We start from the raw sequence: 26274 nt of genomic DNA on the forward strand, positions 1-26274 counted from the left end.
TTCGTATATCCTACGATAACTTAGATATAGCTAAAGTATTTAGCTATGTTTACAATCGAATGGTTAACTAATCTTACTAAGTAATAATATAATGAAGTAGGTAATACGTAGGCCATTTTAATAGGTCACATTAAAACTTAATTTTTAATCAAAAACGGCAGGCTTAAAACTTTTTTTAAGTTTTTAATTTCCCAATTTCGATTACATATTTATTGTTTAAGTGTATCTAAAGCATGATTAGTTTGACAATTCACTAGAGTTTGGGTAAAATCGATTTTGAATCTTTACGATTTTCTTTGGTTGTTCTCATAGAACTTGCAATCAAAAATATCATGACTATTGTTTTCAAACAACAATAAAAATAAAATAACTTCACGCCTATAACGTATGTAACGTCTTCAAAACTACACAAAGAAGTAAAATATTAAACTAAAAACTTAGGTGGTGTCAAACAAAAAAGAAGTTTAAATAACATTTTTAGTTAGTTGTGCTATGATAATAAAAAACCTAAAGTATACTAATTATTATTGGTTCGATTAATTTTATTACAAGATCGATGCTCAATAGTTTATATTTGTTCCTTATGCGCGTACGGTCCAACATTATGACAACCGTTCACTAAGTACAACATTAATCCTCATACAACATTAATTCAATACTCTATAGGCGTCAGTTGTTAAACTATTCATTCTTAAATAAATACACTGTAATCATGTAAATAAAACGTCGTTATAAGGTTGCGTTAGCGAACTCTGATTTTTTTAAGCAGCGAGGCTGTTTCAAAATATCGAATGAAAAACATGGATATTTCATAACAAATGAATTCGATTCACAAGTGTTTGAAGTCCGAATAAATTAATTCGTTTTAATCAATCTTTTTTGCATAAAAACTTTACCTAAATTTGAAGCTATAATTGATAGATGACTAATGTGGCCTATTAAATTGGCCCACCTATAATTATAATTAAGATGAATCTAGAAAAGAAAGGAAAAGGAAACGCAAGGCTGATAGACAAATAGCCAATGCTGCAAAACAAAAAAAAAACTGCTGTCACTGTCATCTGTCACAATTCTGACATTTTCTTGTTGACAATTTCTGACATATTTTTCAATTTTCATCTCCGCATTATAATTTGCTTGTTTTGTAGTATTAAAAGTTATTATTATACGACAATAATACATTGACACACCTTGTCACAATGTTTAGAAATTTAATGAAAACGCTTAGAATAGGATATCCGTCTCGTTATATTCGCCAAGGAATAGCTTACAGGTAAATCAATGATATTAAAAAGCAATAAAAAGTTAGATCTGAATTTGATTTTATCGATTATTCCACTTTAATATGTTTTTTTACACAGGTATAATCAAGCAAAACAATATAGCGTTTTATCACATACCTTCGGATCTAGAAACCGCAAAGAATCACTCTTTAAATCATGTCAATGCAGAACAATGTTTATCCAGACTCAAGACACACCGAATCCAAACAGTTTAAAATTTCTACCTGGTACGAAAGTTCTGGAACCTGGTCAAACACTTGACTTTCCTAATATTGGCGCTGCACAATGCAGTCCGTTAGGTAAATGCGAACTGTATTTAAACAATCATATTTTAAAATAGTTTCTATTAAATTGTGTTTGAGATACTGAAGTAATTTACCAATTAAATTAGTATAAATTTGCAATTCTTTGCAGCAAAAATGATTTTCCGCATTGAAGGTGTGAAAGCAGTATTTTTTGGTCATGATTTTGTTACTGTTACTAAGCAAGATGATGATATTGAATGGAAGTTACTTAAACCCGAAATATTTGCAACAATAATGGACTTCTTTGCTAGTGGCTTGCCAATTGTAACTGACGCCAAACCATCAGGAGATACTCGTATGTATACTACATTGGGTCAAACAGATCCATCCTTGTTTGAATTTTGAATTAAAACTTTATTTTTCTTACCAAAATCAAACCTGAAATAAATTTGTCAACATAGATAAACTACAACACATATTATGTTGCTTAAACTCTTTAAAATTTTTGTAAATTAAATTTTTCAGAACACTTGCTAAATATTGTTTGTTTGTTTTACAGTAACTTTTTCACACAATTTTCTCAATAACTATAAAAGTTAAATGGTGCAATGCCAAATATGGAATTTGATGTAACCAGTTTCCTTTATTTTGATGCTGTAGTGAAATGAAATATATTTTTTCATAGCTCAGGATTATAACTAAACCTACAAAAGACTTTAAAAAGAAGATTTCTATAAGATAAATATGACCTTTAATGACTTTACCTTACCAACCATAAACATCATTTTTATCTAAACCAGTAACCAAATTTACTTGTTTTATTTACAGAAATAAATGAAGATGATGATGAAATAGTGCAAATGATCAAAGAATTACTTGATACAAGAATCAGACCAACTGTACAAGAAGATGGTGGTGATGTTCTGTTTGTGGATTTTAAAGACGGAGTGCTCAGACTCAAGATGCAAGGCTCTTGCTCATCATGCCCCAGCTCTATTGTTACTTTGAAAAATGGAGTTAGTATTTAATAGTGTAATTTGTTATTAATAAAAAAAAATATGATCATGGCATATATCTTTTTGGACTTGATAGTTCAATTAAACATTCAGAGTCATAAGATCACTTAGGAAGTCATTAGTGGACATTTATTATGATAAACTTAATAACTGAATGTATTAGTAAGAGCCTGTTTCACAATGTCCAGATAAAATGCTTAACAACTAACCAACAGATTAACACAGCTTATGTGGAAATTGCGATACACCAATGATGTCTTTATTTGACAAATAAATTCCAAGTAGCTAATTCAAGACTTACTTGGACATCGTAAAAATAAGCCTTAAGCGTAATAGCATGTTTAAATGTGAAATACCTCTGTCAAACACTTATTGTTTTTATTTTTTCAAAAAGAATAAAAGAGCTGTTACCAGCTGTCACCCACATCTTCATACAAGCGGAATTAAAAAATCTTCGTAGGCTATGTGCTCTTCGGACTCTGTTCTACATCCATGCCAAATTTAATAGAGACCCATCTATCCATGTATCTATACTTTCACATTTATAATATTAGTAAGATTTTGATAGTGGAAATCAATAATTTTCTATGAACATATTTTGAATGAATTATGGCTGCAACAATCATTTCATAAAATTATTTTGATATGAGTTTTAATTAATATTCTGAATGCATTCTAGGTACAAAACATGATGCAATTTTACATACCTGAAGTCCTATCTGTTGAACAAATAGATGACGATGGAGAGAAACTCAGTGAGAAAATATTCAAAGAATTTGAACAATTGAAAACAAAAGAGAAAAATGAGTAAAACAAAGTTATGGATCTATTATAATTAAATATTTATGGACATTTTTACGTATGATTTATCACTTAGAAATATTAAAAAAGCTTGTAGTTATATGTGTATTTACGAATAATTATAACTTAGGGAATATAGCTTCTTGATAGTACATTTTTGTTTTATTTGCCCGTTTCCCTACCAGCTCAAGCCCCGCATCCGTCAGGGCTTTTAAAAAACTACCCACTGGCGAGAACACCAAAATAATTGGTTTGCCTTGTATTGTACCTACCAAAGAGTACAATATTATATGTAGGTACCTACATTAATTTCAAAATATACGTAACCCCGAAATTTAAAAAGTTGCTAACTAGAATGTAATTATAAAGAATCGAAAAAGATTGCCTCTAGGTTTTTAATTTACTTTTCAGTAGAGAGCCGCGGATTTTGACGATAAGGTTCCGTAATCAGATCAGACCATAAAATAAAATAAAAATAGCGCCAAAACGGCGAAAATAAATTAGCCACAAAATACCACAGCTTATAATGTGTAATATTGAGGTCTCTGGATAGAGCATAAAAAATCTGACTGACACTGACAGTTTCCTATTCAATGTTGGTGGACTGGTGTTTGCCGCAAGGCGCAATAAATATTTCATACCTACTCTTTGGCTTTGCTTTGGCATTTTGGTTTGGTGTAAAAACTTTCTCAGCGAATTCAGCAATTCTAAAGTTTCTCATTTTCGATGTTGATTTAAGAATATAGGAAAGAAACTTGGTTAATTTCAATAACCGTTGATAAATACAAACCAAAACTAAGAAAAGGTATGATAACAGACTCGTAATCAAAGGCAGAATTTAAACTGAAACCCGCCAAATACTGGTTATAACTTGTGTTTTTCTTCAATCTTATAAAGTAAAAATATACCTTGTAACACTATATAAGTATACCTCCAGGTCTATATATATATCTGAAATATCAGGGAGATTTCAGAATAGCGTACTAATCGGTGTTGTATTAATTTTTATTCTACTAACATGTCTTCTGAAGTTGGGGTTAATTTATAAATATTTTTAGGACGATGGCGGACCAAAGTAGAGGTCGTGGACGGGGCTTGGCCTTACTTAAGGACCTAAAGAAGTCTCTAGCTGCTGATTCACAGTCATCATCAGGGGAATCTTCTGTAAAGGAGTTCCCCGGTCCAAGTGTACCTCCTAGTGTGCCCCCAAGTTTGCCTCCAAGTGTTGTAAGTTTTCTTATAGAAAAGTTTTTTTTTTCTTTATGAGAACAGTACCAATAGTTTCTATTAAATGAAAGTAGTAAATATTAATAAACTACCTTCCTTAATATTTTTGCGTACTGATGTTTTATGGCTTGAACTAAATTACAATAAAAGGCTAATCTCACAAATTCCATTCAAAACATGAGGTACGCTAACCAAACCTAATCTCTGTTAGGAATACTTATGATGTCACAGGCTCATTAAATGAACCGTACATCTTGCAAGCAAATGCCTCTTCAGAGCTTCTTCTCAGCTTCCTGCTTCAAGCTATTTATGTCTATACTGTTTCTATAACCCTCCTGACAGTATCTACCATCTGATTATGTTGTACTAGCTTGGAATTTAGGAACATTTCAGTATATATTGAAGTTTCTGCAGCTGTAATAACTTTGTTATAAGGTGGTAGACAATTAAGTGGCCACAAGCAAATAGCAAATAGACTCAATTGCATTGCCTTTAAATAATGGAAGAGGGGACACAGAAAGAGGATATTTACCCTTCCTATGCATACCCTCCCCTGTCAAATCCACTATCAAGTATGATTATAAATTGCTATAATTTTCAGGTAAGTGCTGCTACAGGTATGCCTTCTACAACTATTGGTGGCAGAGGAAGGGTTGCAGCTATGATGCTGTCCAAAATGCATCAACAAACTAAAGGTATAAGGTTAAAGATTTAACACATTCAATATTACAACGGTTTTTCATATTATTGTTTACCTGTAGAGAAATTGGAGAGTATTTTTTCATTTTGAAATATATTAACAATAGATGTCCAGTTCTCTCCGGCATCAGATGTCAGCCCTTCAGCACCAACAGTGGGAGCAGGCAGAGGCATCAAGTTACTGCAGAATTTGTTAGTAAAAATATACTTTGTCTTTGTCGTACAACTATAAATACTATACTCTTATTGATGGCCAGTGGTAATGAGAATAACAAACTTTTTATTAAAACTATGCATGTTTTGAATTGAATGGAACTCGCTCAAGGGTGAGTGTATGTCAATTATTGATGTTTATTTAGTTAAATACAAAAGGAAATATGTTTTTCCTTCCCTTTCCTCTCCTATCTAATTCACTACCCCCTTTTATTCTTATAAGAAAAGGGTGGAAAACGGAAGAGAAGTTTAATTAGGCCTCAAAAAACAGAATTACTTCCAGTTCCACTGTGTCCTCTGTGTGGGTGTGGTATTGCACCAGGTGTTCCGGCCCCTTCTTGCAACATATGTTGCTTCTGACATTTACCACTGTTATATACTGTTACTGTTATATATCTATATAATGTTATCTGTCTGATTTTATATTATATGTTTATTATGTGGCATTCAGCAATAGACAATGATTGGCTTATATTAGTTACAGATGGGAATCGCAAAGTTGAAATCAAAGATTTTTTACTCTTAACAATATGAACAAAAATAAATGCGATACGATACATATTCATCTTTCTTATTAAAAGGCTAAGTGACATTTAATTAAAAGGGTCTTTTTTAAAATTTCAGGAAAGCTCAAATGGCGCAGAGTCAGCCACACGTTGGAGGTGCAGAAGTCAAACAAATAACAGAGAAAATGGCCGAGAGTACAATATCATCTGTTCAATCTTCAACTATACCTAAAAATAAATATTTTGTAAGTAGAATTTATATTTAAAAAAAAATACTTAAAATACACTTAATTAGGTTATGGTTACTTGGGTTTTTAAATTAAATTATTTTACTAATTTCCGCTACTTGTTTGCACCTTATCATAAAATTAAAATTATTTTTTGCCTCTTATCATATCCTTACTTATCCTTATTTTTTATAAAAAAAACAGCTAGTTGTCTAACGCGACTATGTCTGCGCAGGATTAAAAAAAACGTAATAAATAGCCTATGTGTTCTTACATACTATGTTCTACATCTGTGACAAATTCCATCAAGAACCGTCGAGCCGTTCCAGAGATATCTTCAACCATTCATCCATCCATCCATTTTACTAAACATTTGCATTTATAATATTAGTAAGATTTTTAATAAAATACTTTATATAAAGAGGATAATCAAATGGTTTCTTTTAATGAACTGATTAATTTGTATATTCTTATTAATGTTTCGTTATTTTTCAGAGAGAGATCAAAGAAACACCGCCTGTTGTAAGAAAGGGTGAATCGGGAACACCTTGTGAAGTAACAGCAAACTTTATTCGTCTTAATTTTGAAGAGGATCACGTATTTGAGTATGAAGTAAGATACAATCCTGAACAAGATTACAAGAACCTATGTTTCAAACTTCTTAATGGTATGTTATCTATACTAATATTATAAAGGATTTGTTTGTTTGTTTGAAAAATTCCTAGGTGTCATAAGTTATATATATTACTAGATTTTTTTAATTTGATACCGTTAAAGTCACATGCAACTTTTGTTTGTCTGTTTATTATATTACTAGCTTTTACCCGCGACTCCGTCCGCGCGGAATAAAAAATAGAAAAAGGGGTAAAAATTATCCTATGTCCGTTTCCTGGTTCTAAGCTACCTGCCCACCAATTTTCAGCTAAATCGATTCAGCCGTTCTTGAGTTATAAATGGTGTAACTAACACAACTTTCTTTTATATATATAGATATATATATAGATGTAAAAAGAGTAAGTTAAAGATTGATAATTTATTTTACAGAACACAGTCAATATTTCAAAACTAAAACATTTGATGGTACCACATTATATGTACCTCATATGTTACCCGAAGAGGCTATGAATCTTGTCTCAACAAATCCTTATGATAACAGCAAAGTTCAAGTTATAGTAAGTTTTTTTTTAACTATGTCATCAAGTAGGATGTAAAATGATAACTTACAATGTATTACAATATTTCATTTAAATTATAAGTTTTATTTTTAAATAAAAATCAAACTAGTTTATGCTAAAAGTTGTTTCCAGAAAAACAATTTTTCTGGTCTATATGAGGTTGTAACATTTTCATAAAATAATTGAAAAACAAGTAATTATATATAAAGTTAATTCCTACTTTATGCAATACATTTTTAAGTTTTTAGTTTTTTTTTATTTATTGTACAAAAAAATCACTGACTAATTTCAGCAGTACAAAAACCCACAGGGTTTAAGTGTACTCACTGGTCGCTTAGTTAGTTTATAAAATCAACAAATTAATAATATTACAGATGTCCTTTATTTCATTTCAATTATTTTATTAAGTTAATCTTTTGAATTGGATAGTACAATTTTGGTCTACTATTCAAATCTTTGCATTTGATATCCATATTGGGGTGGTCGTACAAAAAATATCATCCGCCATTTTGTGACTACGCCATTTTAAATTTTTTATAGTATTCCATACTTTGCTCGTAAATATAGTAGATGAGTAAGCTAATAGTAGAAATTGAATGAAGCTATTTTGTTTGAAATTTGAGTTAACTTAAATAAAATGTTAGATTGAAATTAAATAAAATGTTAAATTTTTATCACGTAAAAATGACTAACTCTTTTTTCAGATACGTTTCCGTCGAACGCGTCGTTTGAGTGAAATGATACATATATACAATGTGGTGTTTAAGCAAATAATGAAAGATTTACAATTAGTACGATTCGGACGACAGTATTTCAATGAACATAGCGCTATACAAATACCACAACATAAGCTTGAAGTGTGGCCCGGGTGAGTGGATTTCATATTCCTCCATACATTTGCAAAATGTCAGAAAAAAATAATGTAAAATTAACATTTATTACTAACTTCAGTATGGTATAAAAGAAAACAACAACCCGCAACAACAATATTTGTTGGGTGCACAATTGGGTCGGATCAACCGGTGAAATACCACAACCACACAGAAGACAGGAATCAAGTGGAACTATTTCAGCTTAAAGTCTGATGAGTGTGATGCCGGGGGCCTAATTTTAGTCCTCTTTCCCGTCCCACCCTTTTCTTATTAGAAAAGAATGGGAAGGAAAAGTGGTTTGGCGGAAAAGGGGACGTAAAAAGGGGAAATATCATCTTTCTGTATGTCCCCTTTTCCGTTGGTTAAAGGTAGGCAACGCATTTGCATTTGCGGATGTCCATGGGAAACGGTCGCTTCGCTATTTAGGCGAATTCAGGTGGTCGTTTACTGGTTTGCCACCTTTGGATAAAAAAACACTTTTTGATATAAATTTTAGACTGAAATATATTGTAGAAAAACAATATATTTCAGTCTAAAATTTACATTACTCAAGCAACATTATTCAGCAATATTTTTATTTAAAAGATTACTTTTAGATATGTAACAGCTGTGGATGAATACGAAGGAGGTTTAATGTTGACACTGGACTCTACACATAGAGTGCTGCGTACACAGACTGTACTGTCACTTATAAAAGAGACAGTCCAGTGCGAAGGTGCTAACTGGAAGCGAGCAATGACAGATAAACTCATTGGCAGTTCTGTTATGACCACATATAATAAGAAATTGTTTCGGTAAGTATAAAATATTTTATTTTATTTATTAAAGAGGTACACCAAATGCATGTTCAACAATCATGAACAGGTACAAATAACACATCTTATATATAAAAGAAAGTGGTGTTAGTTACACCATTTATAACTCAAGAACGGCTGAATCGATTTGACTGAAAATTGGTGGGCAGGTAGCTTAGAACCAGGAAAAGGACATAGGATAAGTTTTACCCCGTTTTCTATTTTTTTATTCCGCGCGGACGGAGTCGCGGGTAAAAGCTAGTAGACAATAAAAACAGAGAATCATACAGATAACAGACGTACACAGCATTCACAAGACAAGTTATATATAAAGATTGTATCCAAAAATTTAGATGGCTACTATGTAGCTAGCATTAGCTTGTAGCTAAGATAAAAAACAAGAACAATGTTAAATGATTTGTATAAATATATGTAATCTTACTAATATTATAAATGCGAATGTGTAGATGGATGGATGTTTGAAGGTATCTCTGATATTGGTTTATGGATCTAGGTGAAATTTGGCGTAGATGTAGAACATAGTCTGGAAGAACACATAGGCTACTTATTAAATTTGTTTTTAATGCCCCGCGAACAGGGTCGCAGGCTACAGCTAGTTATACTATAAATTATTTAAGAATGTATGAATAGTTTGGTAGTTTAAATATTTGTTATTCTTACAACATATTTAAGCAAAAATATATAGTTTATAGGTAAACTAACTGTCGTCCGCGACTCCGTCCGCGTGGAATTAAAAAACATAATATATATCCTATGTGTTCTTCCAGACTATGATCTACATGTATGGCAAATTTCATCGAGATCTATTGTGCTTTTCTGGAAATACTTTCAAACATACATCCATCCATCCATCCATCCAATGTATATTAGATTTATATTTGGTTACTTTGTTGTCTCTTAAACTATATTTTTTTTTTAGAGTCGATAGTATTGACGATACAATGACACCCAGATCTACATTCGAAAAGTTAGAAAATGGACAACCTGTTCAAATCTCATTTATTGATTACTATAAGAAAAATTATGGAATTGAAATCATGGACTGGGAACAACCACTTTTAATATCAAGGTAATTATTCAAAGTTTTAATGAATAATAATTAAAAAAATATATATCTTATTATAATTTATCAAATTTTAAAAACTTCTACTCATTTTATTTTTATATTTCTATGATTTGTTAAAAAAAAACTCAGTTGGAAAACAAAATTGATGTAATTACAATATAATAACACTGTAAAAACATATTAAAAAAGTAAAAAAAAAAATCGTGAATAACTATGTGTCTATACAAGTTTAACAATAGTGAAAACGTAAAATATCCATGTTTCCCAGAGACACAAAGCGGTTGCCCGGATCAGAGCAAGCGACAGACTTCATGATCTGCTTGGTGCCGGAGCTGTGCCAGCTGACAGGACTGACTGATGACCAGCGCAGCAACTTCCGTCTCATGAAGGATGTTGCCACTTACACACGGATCACACCCAATCAAAGACATGCCGCATTCAAAAAGGTACCATTTTGGAAATAATTATAAAATATATTTATAACTAAACAATCTATCTGTTAAATAAACCTAAATTCGTTGTATTATATCTTAAATAATTTTTTTGCTATATTATAAATTTTTACTACTATAATTTTTCACTAAATACACAACGTAAAGTAAAAAAAATCTTCAAGGTGTAATGTTAATTGCTTTGGTCTAAATATGAAAGACTAGCAGTTGCCCGCGACTTTGCGCGGAATTTAAAAACAAAGATAGCTTATGTCACACGGGGATAGTGTAGCTTCCTAACAGTGAAAGAATTTTTTTTTTAAATCGGTTCAATAGTTTCGAAGTCTATTCAATACAAACAATCAAATCTTTCAACTTTATAATATTAGAATAGACAAATATTATAAAATAATGTAACACAATATTCAAGAGTTACATTGAATACGACAAAGAAATCCTAATAAATCGATGGCTCCTACAAATAAGGGCTTACGTTCAAATTTACAACTTTTCAGTAGAGGCCGTCAAAGTTTCAACCGTACAGGAAAATTTAACTTCACCAAAAATAACATTTACACCTGTAAATGTGTATTTTGTTTAATGCACGTTATTAACTAAACTAAGAGGTAGCTTTTAACACAAAAATGAAAGATTATCAATTTGTTACTTTGTACCTAATACATAGGGACCTATCGAAATAATGACCTGATATTTTCTAGTACATACAAAACGTGCTGTCAAATGAGACTGCAAAGAGCCGTTTAACCGGTTGGGGGCTGAGTATAGCACCGGAGACTGTCAACATCACCGCTAGGACTCTGCCCCCGGAGCCTCTCTACTTTGGAAACAATGTCAAAGTGCCCGGAAAGGATAATGCTGATTGGAACGGAGATGTTTCTAGAAATGCTGTTATGCAAGCCGTTGATATCCTGCGATGGGTTGTGCTCTTCACTGATAGAGATAAAAATGTGACTAATGTAAGTGTTTTAAACTAGATTATCTCAGTAAGGCTAGTATTGACTAGTCTGAACTAATATTGATTAGTGATTTGTCACTTTATTTATATTCTTCCCCTGTGTCAGGTACAGTTCGGATAGATTAATTTGGGTTTAATCGATTGCTTAATTTGGTTTAATTTAGGATGGGAAGGAGAAGTAGATTTAGTACGGGAACAGATTTATAGAAATGGGAAATATGTACAGTTAGGGAATTTGGCAATGGACTTTAGTAGCTACACTTGTTTGAATGTTTTGATCTCATTGAAACGACAACGCGGAACAATAATAGGAAGCAACTTTTAACTGTGTTTGTCCGAAATAAAATCGACCAGACACTTAATTGATTTATATAACAAGAACAAGGCAATTTTTTTTAATGAAACACCGCGATTTTCCGCAACTGTACATTCTTTCTTCTTTTCATTATAGATAGGTAACACAACTGTTAGTTGTCACTTGCTCTTTTTTCTACCTTGTATAAAAATAACATATTTCTTTTTATATAGGATTTTGTAGATACATTGAAGCGTTGTTGTCGACCGATGGGTATCAACGTATCCGCACCAGAACTGATACGTCTACCCAATGACCGCACGGATTCCTACGTTGCGGCTCTCAGGAAGTTTTCTATAGCCAACTTACAGCTAGTCGTAGCTATCTGTCCCACTATACGAGATGACAGATACTCCGCTATAAAGAAGATATGTTGTGTTGATAATCCTGTTCCTTCACAAGTAAGTTATGTTTTTTATCTGTTTGTTCAAGTTAAATTATTATATACTATCTGTAGCGACTCCGGCAGCTAGGAATTAAAAAAAAATAGTAGCCTATGTATTCATCCATACTATTTTCTATATCTATGCTAAATTTCCTCGAGATATTATAATAAATAATTAATTATTAATTAAAAAATATAATAAATAAAATAAATATTTTAATTAAATTTGCTTTTTGTTTTTCGCAATCAAATTATCTTATTCATTATTAAAGGTGATAAATGCTCGTACAATAATGAACAGTCAGAAGATCCGTTCCATCACTCAGAAGATTTTGCTCCAAATGAACTGCAAACTTGGTGGTACATTGTGGAACATCAGTATACCGTTGAAGTCAGCCATGATCATAGGCATTGACTCCTATCATGATGCGAGTAGGAAAAAGAGAAGTGTTTGTGGTAAGTCATAATATAATTGAAAGCTCTAAGTAGGTGGTGACATCGCCAAGAATACGGATGTCATCTGTCAAAGTTTTTATATGTCATTCTAGTGATTGAAAAGATAAATAACAATGTATTGACTGTGCTAGAACAGGAAAAGATTTTTTTTAAATTATTTTGTACTATTTAAAAAAAAACTTTTTCTTTTTGAGTGAATTTGATGGAAATTGTTGCTGTGGTTACTGTTGTAATTTTTTTTTTTAAATAAAGTGTTTTTTTTTTTTTAGATATGTATGGTATATTTAGTGATACTCTTTATCATGCTGATATCTAAAGCGAGCAAGACAGTGTTTCTCCTCATTATTTTTATCTAGCGTTTTTTTTTTATTTCCTCTGTTTTACTTAGAAAAATATACTTCTATATGTAAAAATCTTTATAATAATTCAAAAAAATGTAATTCAGAAATGAAAAAAAATATATTTTTTGTCTTTTTTGTATCAAAACTGTTGGTGTTATTTTTTTGAAAGCTGATATTTATATTATAATATTTAATATTACAGCATTCATAGCATCTTACAATCAAACGATGACACACTGGTACTCCAAAGTGGTGTTACAAGAGAGAGGGCAGGAGATTGTTGACAGCCTCAAATCATGTTTCGTTGATGCGTTGAAACATTACCTTCGAGTCAATGGAAGATTACCAGACAGAATTATTATTTACAGGTATAGTCCGGTCGCGGAGCAGGAAGAATTTCGTACATTGAACTCGCATTACCTGTCTCTGTCGCTCCCGCGTAAATACAATGAGTCTCGCTCGCACAGAAACAAAGGCCGCCGTCCTCAGGGATTCTAAACCTTTAGTTTGTTTGTTTGCATAATAAAAATTTTATGGGCTCCGTTAGAAGGATTACCGAAAAGGTTAATTATTGGTTAGTTCGAAATGAACAATCGAAACGAATATTTGAAAGACGGAAGTGCAGGCATTCATCTATTTTATTGCCGGCTTTCCGATAATTAATTTTTGGTTTTAAAATATTATGCAAATGAATTCTTCACTTCTTGAAATTGAACAATAGAGCAAAGTAACAGTTACTCCGAAACAGAGGAATCAGATTCTGTTTTTTGATTTTTTATTATTAGATACTTGTCTAGATTTTTATTTTTACTTGTATTATTAAATCTAAATAAATGATTTATATAATAATAACTATATTTTATAAGTTGGTAAATTTTCTTTCACTTTCAAATAATTCATGTAAACCGCACTTAATACAAAAACGTTTGGAACCTCTGTCAGTAGATAAAGAGGTCATTGTACGAAATTCTTCCTGCTCCGCGACCGGACTATAGGAATTTATAAAAAAAAAAAATATGTTTTTTAAACTTTCAGAAGGGCATTTTGCATGACTGTTAATACCTTTGTTGCCTATAAAAAAATTGAAAATAAAAACTAAGTTAAAGTCCAAATCTTTATTTTATTTTATTTTTTTATTTATTTCATGTAACATTAGGTGGATACACATATTGGAAAAATATTATTTTTAATACATAATTACAATATTACACACACACACTATAAAAAATTTAGCAGATTCATTATACTACATACAACCAAAAAAAATAAGTAAAAAAAACACAACACCTTAACTAACATACTGGTAAAATGGGGTGAAAATAGAAAGAAAACTACAAATGCCTTTAAACTGTAATATTTAATTGTTTTCGGTAATAATTCATTGATTTTTATCTGTGTAAACTCGAAAAACACATTGGTACATGGCGGGATTCGAACCCATGACCTGCAGATTTTTATCTGTAGAGTAAAGTAATTGCAGTGAGTTGTAATCTAATGATGTAATTATTTCTAGTTCTGTGTCTATTCACCCCATTTTACGGTACTAAAGGTAACTAAAGATCATTTCGTATACTAAATCTACACTAAGGACGGCTTAAATTACCATTTAACTATAGTAAATACAGTTTTTAATAATTTCAGAGATGGTGTTGGTGACGGTCAGTTAAAACTCCTCCAAGACTACGAGATCCCTCAGATGCAGATCTGTTTCTCAATCTTGGGCACTACGTACAAGCCTTCGCTTACATACATTGTTGTACAGAAACGTATCAATACGAGAATATTCATGAAGACTCGCAACGGTTTCGAGAATCCCTTCCCAGGAACTGTTCTAGATCATTGTGTCACGAGACGAGATTGGTGAGTTGACATTTATTAGTAGAACTCTAGTAATATTGTTATAATCCTTACTAATATTATAAATGCGAAAGTAACTCTGTCTGTCTGTCTCGCTTTCACGCCAAAAGTACTAAACCGATTTAAATGAAATTTGATACACAGATAGTCTAGAGCCTGAGGAAAGACGTTAGTTACATTTTAACGCAAAAAAGGGGTTGTAAGGGGTTGAAAGTGGGGGTTAAATTTTGTATGGAATTATCGTCATTTTTACAGTTGAAAGCTTGAAACTTAGTTTTAAAACTGCTAATTTGATATAAATAAATACAAAATTATTTTTTTTTATTTTACCCTCAAGGGTGCAAACAATAGGGGATGAAATTTTAATTGGAAATATATGATGTTTATGTGAATATTTTGTAAGTTTAATATGTTTTGTTGTAATTTTTTATAAGTTTAAGTAAAAAACAACAAAATTCACGCCGTAACCCAGAACCTACATTTGGCGCGGTCCTGGCACACCTCTATGTTCTTCTACATCCATACATCAAAGCATAGCACGTCGGTTAAGTAGAATAGGCTAAAATGCTATCCGAAGACAGAATTTCACGCGAACGAAGTCGCGGGCACAGCTAGTTTAAAATAAACTAATCACTGCAAGTATCACTTGCATAAGGGAGAAAGAAGATATGTCATTTTTGCACAAACTAAAGAATTTGACTAAAACTAGTTTAAAAATGCACTAACGAGCAGAAAACTTTAGGAAAATAGTAGTCAAGCCACGAATTTTCATACTAAAAAATAAAAAAAACCATCTATAATTACCTGAATAACGTATTTCAATATTACAGGTACGATTTCCTCATCGCATCGCAGAAAGTCAACCAAGGTACAGTCACGCCCACACATTATGTCGTAATACATGACGACAGTGGCATGACAGCGGACCAGTGCCAGCGGCTGACGTACAAGATGTGCCACCTGTACTACAACTGGCCTGGCACAGTGCGTGTTCCAGCGCCGTGCCAGTACGCGCACAAGCTCGCCTACCTTGTCGGACAGAACATACACCAGCTGCCGTCGGACGCCCTCACCGATAAGTTGTTCTTCTTGTAGATTGCACTTTTGTCTCTGACTGTCCGTAATGCATCTACTTCGATGTCACAAGTACAGTTAGGATGAATATAGCTTTGAACATAGACCAGCTGCCTTCTGACGCGCTCACTGATAAGTTGTTCTTGAAGATTGCACTTTTGTCTCTGACTGTCCGCAATGTATCTACCTCGAGTACAGTTAGGAAGAATATTCCTTTGAACATAGACCAGCTGCGCCTAACGTGCTCACCGATAAGTTATTATTGTTATATACTAACTGTTGCATGTGACTGTCCGGGCGAAATAAAATAAAAATAAAAACTTAATTAGTAGCCTACGTGTTTTTCCAGACTATGTTCTACATCTATTGCAAATTTCATCGAGAGCCTTTCTGGAGATACCTCTTAACAAACATTCATACTTTCGCATTTATAATATTAAAAAGATAGTTCGCATTTTTGTTTTTGACTGTACCAAATATCTAATAATCAATATCATAAGTACAGTCGGGAAAAAATATTAAACTTCGTTACTTTCCAATGTCATATAGATTTCACTTTTGTTCACGACTGTCAATTGTATGGTGCTCAAAATTACAAGTACAGTTCGGTAGTTATAAAATAATAATTAAAACGTTAAATAAGTACAGTCGGAAAGAAAAGATTTATCTAAAGATATAGTCAATTATTGTGACTTTCGCGATATTTGTAACATCGTAAGGAATATTTAAATGTAAATAATTAATAAAATAATGCAGTTGATTTTATAATTATAAGTTAATCAAAGATTTGACTGAAATAATAATCACGCATTAATTCCAAAATCACATTTGATATCTTAAATTATTTAGTTATTCAAATGATTGCTTATAATATTTTCTACAATAATTCAAATTCAGTTTAGTTCAAATTTATTCATACTATATAAAAGATCTTCTAAATACGCAACAAACCGCTCGAGCATCGAATCCTAAACATGTTTTTGTTAAACCACGAGTTTACATTGATAAAAAATTCACATAAAAACACGTGATTACAGTCACACAAAAATTTATATGATTATACACTATATACCGCGACTCCGTCCGTGTGGAATTAAAAAAAAACATAATAAGTAGACTATCTTTATGCTAAATTTCATCGAGATACGTTGAGCCGTTCTGGAGGTATCTCCACAAATATCCATCCATCCAAACATTCACATTTATAATATTACTAAGATTAATTACTAATGTGGAAAATGAGATTTATAATTCATATACACCTAAGTCTGTTTTTACACGGTAGATTGGTTCCAGAAGAAAACGTGTAAAAAAAAACCGTGTAAAAAAAGACATTGATCTTATACAAAAATGGGTGATTTGTTCCTAATCTCTAAAACCTATTAAAATTAGTGACAAACAAGAATTTTTAAGAACAAGAATTCATGTTTATTTTATTAAATCAAATATAAATACAAAATATTTTTTGGCTTACCTTTTATCTTAATGCGTTAAAATTAAATTTAATGGAAAATCAAATTTGCCTGCAAAAAATTTCTTTACCAAACACGTCTTATTGCATTGATAGTTCACAAAATATTAACACGTTTCAATTGCTCTGACCAGTAAATTTTATTGTATGCACATAAAGGGAATTCCCCTAAATTAGTGCTATTCACATTTGCTTTGACCAGTAAAAATTGTTTGTACGCGCTAAAGGGGAATTCACTTAAATCTTTAAGCTAGTGTTCGCAAACTATCGATACTATCGATGGTTTCAGACTTTTTTCTTTCATAAATACTTTTTTGTGATATGAACATACTTCGCAAAAATTAAATTTGACAAAAAAAATTTAAGTACATAAAATTTCAAATCGTGCTAAATGGAATAAAATCGTGTAAAAAAATTAAAAATATTCAATTTTCAAACCGTGTTATATCAAAACCGTGTACAAAAAGACCGTGTAAAAGCAGACTTAGGTGCATATATATATATATATATATATATATATATATATATTAGGGTGATTCAAAAAAAATTTTTAATTTTTTTTTTTAACCGATACCCTCTCAAATGTTTCTATTTGATATAAAAAAAATTCTCACCAAACCCGAGCCCTATAGCTCAACTCTAAGGGGTCGCTACTGTTTTTTTATTTTCCCATTTAATTAACATGGGAAAAATCGTTTTGTGTTTTAAATTGAATTTACACATAATTAACGCAATTTTTTATAAAAAACGATTTTATATTCTTAAAGTAGAGTCTTCGAGCTTTCCAAAACTCTATTACAAAGTACAATTATCTTTACATAAAGACTAATTATAGCTATTTAAAAATCACTAAATTTCGAAATTTGAAAAATGCTTGGAATTATTTTTTTTTTTGCACAATCCTCAAAATTTTTACTTAAACTATTAGGAAGCATTGAATTTTTATATATTACAAATTTCGAAAATGGTTTTTAGTACGTAGTGTAGGTTGCAGCACACATGATATCAATAAGATAAATGAATTAAGTGTATGATTACAAGTAATCATGGAATATAATTTTGTCACATATTTTTTATATTAATAATCTAAATAAAAAATTGAACATGTTCATTCTAGTTAATAGTTTTTTATTAATGATAATTAGAGTACAATGTAGCAGTTAAGATAAATACGCCTTTCTGATATGCTATTAATTTGAATTATTCTGCATTAACAAGTGTTGTTTAAAATAATTTCAAGCATTTTTCAAATTTCGAAATTTAGTGATTTTTAAATAGCTATAATTAGTCTTTATGTAAAGATAATTGTACTTTGTAATAGAGTTTTGGAAAGCTCGAAGACTCTACTTTAAGAATATAAAATCGTTTTTTATAAAAAATTGCGTTAATTATGTGTAAATTCAATTTAAAACACAAAACGATTTTTCCCATGTTAATTAAATGGGAAAATAAAAAAACAGTAGCGACCCCTTAGAGTTGAGCTATAGGGCTCGGGTTTGGTGAGAATTTTTTTTATATCAAATAGAAACATTTGAGAGGGTATCGGTTAAAAAAAAAAATTAAAAATTTTTTTTGAATCACCCTAATATATATATATTTTTTAAGATTCACAACTCTTAAAAATGTTTATTTTAGTTTTCTGGCGCTCTAAAGTTTAGGAAACGTTATTCTGGAGCAAGATATTGTCAAAAATGTACCTCGTATATGTGTTTTAAGTAAGAAATGGAAAATAATTGATTTTATGTATAAATAAAAAAAAAAATTAAATCTCAATCAGAGTTCAATAAATATGTTTCCGTGAATATTTCTTTGTACCTGTACTTTTGTACTCATTGTTATTTGAAACGAATTATACTAATTTGTAATATTTAGTGGGTTAAATGTAATTATTGTATAAGATCCAATTTGACTTAAAAACCTCCCACCGTATACATCTTGAAGTGGTATTTTTTTATAAGACCAGTATTAATCGGCGTCATTATTTTTTTCCCATAATATAGGAATGAGAGAAATAAACTTAAATAAAGTATAAATGTAAATTGAAAGTGAAATGATGAATGAATAAATTGAATGTAAAGGACGAAAATTCTGACACTTTTTTTTTTATGTTTGTAACGAAAGAACTTATAAATGACTGGAATGATTTCAAAAAATCTTTCACCTTTAACAAGCTACATTATTCCTGAGTAACATAAGCTATTTTTTAATATTGAAATAAACTTATATTGCTATATCCCAATGAAAATAGAGAAAAGGAAGGGGAAAAGATTCGTATATCTGATACGACATGACAGTCTTGTATACACAATAATAGAAGGAAAAAAGGCAGACCAAAAATAACGTATATGCAACAATAGAAAGAGAAAGTTGACGTGTCGTTTCAGTAAGTGAGAATAGTACAGGAGAGAGACTGGAAGTTGATCTTCACACAAGGATGCTGTAGTCCTTAAGTTGAAGAAGATATATATATATATAGACTATAGAAGTAATTTTATTAAAGTGTTGCTCAAAAAGATGTCTACTTAAATTAAGAAACGTCCTTTTTCGGTGCGTTGATGTGAAGAAAGAGTACATTTATTTCACTGGAGAGTAAACGTTTTCGATGAATGTAATTTGAGTATGTTGAAAGTATGTGTGAATACAAGTGAATTTATTTGAATATAATGTTCTAGACTAGTTTATATATTTCAGTTTGGTGATATACTATAAAAGAGAGGTGTTATGAGGGTTCCTAATAAATCAACATATGCATTGATTTATAAATCTAGGCAAGATCGTCCTAAATCTGTAATTTCTACCTCCCTAGGTACAGGTGTGAGTGTAAATTTGTAAATTGCGTAGAAATGCAGAAACAATACTCTTAACTGAATAATTTAAAAGGGTAAATGTGACAGTGATTGAACTCTTTTTACGACATTTAAATATCTAATAATAATTATTAAAAAAAAATATTGTATACAATTTAATTGTAAGATATTTTTATATACTGTAAAATCCAAATTTATACGTCTAATGGGTTTTCTGAGTTTAAAATCTCCGTTTAAAAGATATTGCCATCTTTGTTGTTTTAAACGGAGATTTTGGTCTCGGAAACCTACTTTAAAAGAAACTTAATTCATTTGTCAAAGTTTTTTTTTACGTATAAATATTAGTGATACAGTTTTATAGTGACAGTACAATATGTTACTAATAAACTTGACTAATATTATCTATTCATAAGTACTAGTAAATACTAGAGTAGATTAGAAGGTGGTATATTTTTGTAACTTCGAAATAAAAAACGTAATTTATATTTTCTAAATGTACCTGATACTATGTACTACTTTTGTACTGAAATGTTCGAGTAATTAACACTTTACTATTGTACTAAAGTTATGTTTTATATTTTTAAATATCTTTACAGACAATAATTTAGGGTTAACGCGCATTCGTCAATACCTTGTCCATCCGCGTGAGTTCACGAGTATGCTTTAACCTTTATAGTTACTTAAGCTTTCCCTTAATGTCGATTTCTCATACTTTCAGTTTCAAATGCCTTCAGGTTTGGACCAACTAAGCACAGATTACAATTAAACATAAGGTTGTCAATAATAACTGTCAAGGTGAGTACACACTTGCTTTGGCATTAAATTTTCCTAATCCGAAAAATATATCATGGTTGTTAATTAAAATATCTTTCAAATATTGTATAATTAGAGTTAAAAAAATCGGCCATATTGCCACTTTAAAGTGGATTGTTATTAAGCACATTCTTTCAATGATCTACACCAGGGATTCAGGGGGATCGATATCGACGCCCTGGGGTCGATATTGAACTTAAAGCATTGCTAATTCTCACTCTGTCTTCTTCTATTGACCTAAGTCAGATTGAAAAATAATAATTATAACAATAATTGATCTTAAAAGTAGATAATTTGGCCATTAGGGTCTTTGGAAACGGTTCATTTTGTTAAAGGGGGTCACTTGTCCAAAATATTTTGGGGATCCCTGATCTACACTTTTCCGGACCTTATCGTTTGTACAAATATTACACACTAGGTTTATTCTACGAACAAAGTATTCGTGATACGAAGCAAAAAATATTACGAGCAGAAAATCTAGTCGCGATTAACATTGTTTCGAATAATGATAAAGTTCGCGACCGCGTGTAACAACCTTTATAATTACATATCTCAGTTGATTTTGACATTTGATATTTGTTATATTAAAGTAGGCAGATCGTATATAAGTTTTAATTAAGAGTTAATGTTGATTTATTTTGTACATTGGATGTAGATAACTTACGTCCAAGATTTAAAAAATGTTTTGTAAGTACTATAAATAACATTTTTTGTTACTCGCCTAACAGTGGCCATATATTTGTAAGAACATCTGATTAAATTTCATAATGTTAATAATATTTATGTGGTTTTTCATTTAAAGCTGTAATAAACATACTTTGAGCAGTGTGTTGCCAACTGATGTCCCAAGGAACTCCTCCTCAAGGAAGCTCCTCACTTCGGGCAACATTAGATGGTTTAACACTTAAAGGGCAATGCTCGGAGTCTCTGCGAGATCGCGTCAGAGATGATGTGATCCGCAGCAGTCAGAAAGATGCAAACCTTAAGCGGCGATGGGCCACATTGCATACAGAACGGCTGATGGGGCCTCCTAGAATGGGTCGACGCAGCGTGTGTAGGCCTACCGCAAGATGGGTTTATGATCTTGTCAGAGTTGTAAGAGTATCCCGGATAAGACCTAGGACTGATCATCTTGGCAATATTAGGGGGAGGCCTACGATCAGCAAGCGACATATGGCTGACATGAATAAAACCTTTTACTTTCGCTACAACATGCAACACTGACGATTTGATACGTCCAATTACTTGTTTCCTTTTGCATTTCATTTTAATTAATCTAGCAATTGAATAAATAACGAATTTAAATCAAATTATCGAATGAAAAAAATTATAATTAGATGAATGACCGTTTCGTTATTAAATTGAAATGAAATAAGTTTCTAACATGTTCTGTTATATCAATTATTTTAGGTTCGTTGAATGCGACATGTTGCCTTGGATTTCAACGTCACTGCAGTTTTTTGCAAGTTGTCTATTGCAATATCGGTCTAGACATTTGTGCTAGATTTAAAATGACAAATAGTAATAGGAAATTGTCGGCGACACGAATAAAAATGTTTTGCCTTTGATTAAATGCAGTGGGACAAAGTATAATTTATTCTATACTAGCAGTTGCCCGCGATTTCGTCCGGCGCGCAATTAAATAAAGCATAAGATGTAGTCTGTGTATTCTTCCAGACTATGATCTACATCTATGCCAAATTTAATCGAGATCCATGCAGCAGTTGTGGAGATACCTTCAAATAAACATCTATCCATTCATCCATCCAAAAATTCGTATTTATAATATTAGTAAGAGGATTACGAATTTCGTTTATTTAAACGTAAATTGATACGCTAAGAATTTCCTCACTATATGAAATTTCCCGATCTACAACATGATTTTCGGAAACACTGCTTAATTTTAATTAAGTGTTTTTAAACAAATATCTAATATCAACGTATTCAAATGCAATAAATTAAGCTATGTAACTGTAAAACAAATACAATTTGAAGATAATTCACAGATTAAAGCGATCAATTTAAAATGATTTACCCCAATTACACGGAATAGAGTTCCCTGAAGGCGTTCGTTTGACAGGAGACAGGCTGCGCATGCGTTCAGAACGATGTGAATTAATTCTCACACCAATAAATATTCATATCAGAATGTGTAAAGTGTTATCGAAGTACATTGCTTGTTTAGTTCTATAAATTTCAGTCATTTATAGTAAAACAAAGCAATGAATGAATAAATTTGCATAATGGTCTAAAACGTCACGTTTTATGGTAGTGGGCGAAGAGATCCATCGAGAGATGTAATTTGAAATCGGTGGGAAATTGGTTTACCTCATTTAAATGGTAAGTTTATACACTGATTTTTATTTGATTTTAAACCTATTTGAGCATAAAACTTGAGTTAAAACAATATACCTATTTTTATCATTAGGTGACACCTGAATTCGCTAAACAGCGACGCGAATGTTGCCCGCGGACATAGGTTTTTTCTGAGCAATATAGAAAATCAAGGAAAATGTCCATTTCAGTGGCTATTATTGCCTTATACCTACATTCATTATTTACTTTACATAACTCCTTATATATCAAAACGATAACCAATGAGTGTCCATATCAAGCACATAGATTGAAAGATATAAAAGATTGTTATCAGCGGTCTAATTATCACCAAACTTTAATGCAAATATAAATTTTCTTCCAATGCATTTGAAAATAACACTTAAGACTTAGAAATAAGCTTTAAAATAATTAAATCAATTGATTAAGTAAGTTTGTCGTTCTATACAAATATTCGTCACGGTCGAAGGCGAGCGGATGTTTGAAAAAAAAAAAAAAAAGAACGGAATCGATGAGCGCCCTGTGAGGGCTAATTAAGATATGTAACCGATATGAGACAACCCACTGTTGTTTCGATCGCTATTGTCCCTTTTGTGGTCCCGGGATCACAAAGCATGGATTGTGGGGTACAGAAATTAGTACGTACTCCTCTGCAAGATTAATCACATTTTTTATATTTTTAAAATATAAAACAAGTGCTTATTCTTTGTAAATACTCAATGAAAATAAAACTAAATACTTTATCTTGATTTCAGCGTAGTTTTCACTAAAAAGTTTTTAATATTATAATGATTTTATTGAATATCAACCTTCAATTAATTGAATAAATCAAAATTGTGAAAAAGCTACTTGGTGGCTTAAATATCGTATCAAATATATGAAATCTAAAGGCTTTGCGATTGTACAATAAAATTGCTGGGATATTAAAGCGTGTGTACCAGAAATGTCTATTTTGTTCCACGAAATCCTCAAACGTTAACTACCAGAAAAGTTTCCGAATCGACCATGGGCGGAGGTTATCGTATAAATATTTGGTTGCTTTTTTCTTTAATTGAAAGTGTCGAAGACTGAGTCATGCGTGGGTTGACGATACGAATTATAGACCATTGTTACGGACGGGATGTGTAGATTTTATTTTATTCTTTTAATTTGACCGCAGAGGTAATGCGGATATTAAATATTAGTTAAAAAACTTATATGAAGTTAGTTTTTCATCAGCCCGTCAGTTTTAAAGTTAGTGGTGAATTGAGGAGTTTGTTAGTATCGGATAGGATCGTAACTTGCTCCGAAACTATTATAATACGCCTTTATAAGGAGTCGTCGAACATTTAAACAATGTCTCATTTTGTAACATTCGTCATTCGAAAGTTTTGAGTACGGTCCATAAGTTAATTTAAACATGTATTCGGCAAAGGCGAGCGATATGAGGGCTCGAGCAATAACATGCTTATTATTAAATCATAAAGAGTTTTTACGATATACCGACTAGGCGTGTGCTTGAGCGACTCCGTAAATACCGCATTTGCATCCCGGGCCGAGGCCGCCGCAGAAACCAACTCAATCGATCGCTAAAAAAAATCCATCGCATTATACTCGGCGCGTACCTACAAAGTTTACAACGGAAAATGTTATAACTACCTTCAAACCGCAAGGAAATATCAACTCTAACTTAGAGTATTAAAGACCTTAGTTGCGTTCATTGTGCATCGTATAAGCTCTCGTAAATTGTTAAGATGTGACTACAATAATACGTGCACTGGGCCGGCGCGCGCGCAGTCTGATCTGACCACTACTGTGCATTTCCCACGGGCTGCGTGCTCCTCTCTCTCTGTCTGTCGGTATAGCTGTGTCCCGCTCGCACCTGATGGACTGGCTCTTGCGTTTAACGAAGCACACCCACACACGGCGTGTTTGAGATGGTCTCGGTCGCGGGCACACCAGCTTAGATTAGGCACGTCGGCCGCCAGATCTCTTGTACCAACTTTGTTCTCGATGTTACGATAAATTCACGAAGCCAAATCCTACATGGATATTTGTATAGAGAAGAGAACTGTCTTATGGTTCTTCGCAAGACATTAAGTATATATAAAAAATGGTAGTCATAAAATTAATTGATATTAACTGATTTCAGCCTAACATCAAAAACATCAGAGAATCTCTTTTTTTAGGATTTTTCTAAATACATTTAAAGTAGCATAAGTTTTGAAACAACGCCAGCATCAGATATATGAAGCAACTTTCGTACCGTTGATTATATAGTGGAATTAATAATCAGAATCCTCGTTAATATGAAATAATATGAAATAATAAGATAATTTAAATTAATAATATAATGTTGATATCTTTTGCAAAAATTAATAGGCTTTAAAACAAACTAGAAATAAGATACTATATTGTTATATTTCCGCATCTTCTACATGAAATGACAAATAACTTTTTTTTAGGAAATCATAGCTTTCAAGTTTCCATTAACTCCAGTACTACGAAAGTACGAGAACAAATGATAACAACATAAATGTTTGTGAACGATATGGTTAACAAATGTAGGTATCTATTCGAAGACTGATTTATTATTCTCTAGTTTAATCTCTGATTAATGTTTTAATGAACCGTACTCTAGTGAAAGTGAAGTATTAACAAGAAATGATTGATGTATAAGTGTGGTACATTGTAAAGCTGCTTTAAATTGGCAGCCGCTTAATTAGATAAATGAAGGCATTTAACCGATCTTTACCAACTAGACTTATTGCCGTACTCATAGTCGCTAAGGGAGTAGTGTAGATTTAGTAGGAGAAATTTACACTAATCAGCGGTTTAAATAACTTTTAA

At 31.6% G+C, this 26274-nt stretch overlaps 2 protein-coding genes across 3 annotated transcripts; both read left to right on the top strand.

Annotated features, from left to right (window-relative positions):
* The first annotated feature begins 1097 nt into the window (after positions 1-1097).
* Positions 1098-3382, top strand: LOC106709774 (NFU1 iron-sulfur cluster scaffold homolog, mitochondrial-like). The gene is made up of 5 exons (XM_014501652.2): positions 1098-1273; positions 1362-1582; positions 1698-1883; positions 2357-2544; positions 3224-3382. The coding sequence occupies exons 1-5, from the start codon at positions 1200-1202 to the stop codon at positions 3353-3355; spliced, it is 801 nt and encodes a 266-aa protein (XP_014357138.1). The 5' UTR covers positions 1098-1199; the 3' UTR covers positions 3356-3382.
* Positions 3383-3960: 578 nt separating this feature from the next.
* On the top strand, positions 3961-16285 carry LOC106709766 (piwi-like protein Ago3). 2 transcript variants are annotated; one of them, XM_045681332.1, is made up of 17 exons: positions 3961-4150; positions 4404-4572; positions 5174-5267; positions 5379-5463; positions 6109-6235; positions 6713-6884; positions 7262-7389; positions 8097-8260; positions 8861-9058; positions 9999-10148; positions 10414-10591; positions 11296-11553; positions 12081-12308; positions 12565-12748; positions 13292-13457; positions 14731-14949; positions 15777-16285. In XM_045681332.1, the coding sequence occupies exons 2-17, from the start codon at positions 4408-4410 to the stop codon at positions 16039-16041; spliced, it is 2781 nt and encodes a 926-aa protein (XP_045537288.1). In that variant the 5' UTR covers positions 3961-4150; positions 4404-4407; the 3' UTR covers positions 16042-16285. The 2 variants fall into 2 exon arrangements, with proteins under 2 accessions (XP_045537288.1, XP_045537289.1); XM_045681333.1 differs by lacking the exon at positions 15777-16285 and having other exon boundaries at positions 14715-14777.
* Positions 16286-26274: the final 9989 nt, after the last annotated feature.

Source organism: Papilio machaon, chromosome 15 (assembly GCF_912999745.1).
Source record: "Papilio machaon chromosome 15, ilPapMach1.1, whole genome shotgun sequence".
Classification (NCBI taxonomy): domain Eukaryota; kingdom Metazoa; phylum Arthropoda; class Insecta; order Lepidoptera; family Papilionidae; genus Papilio; species Papilio machaon.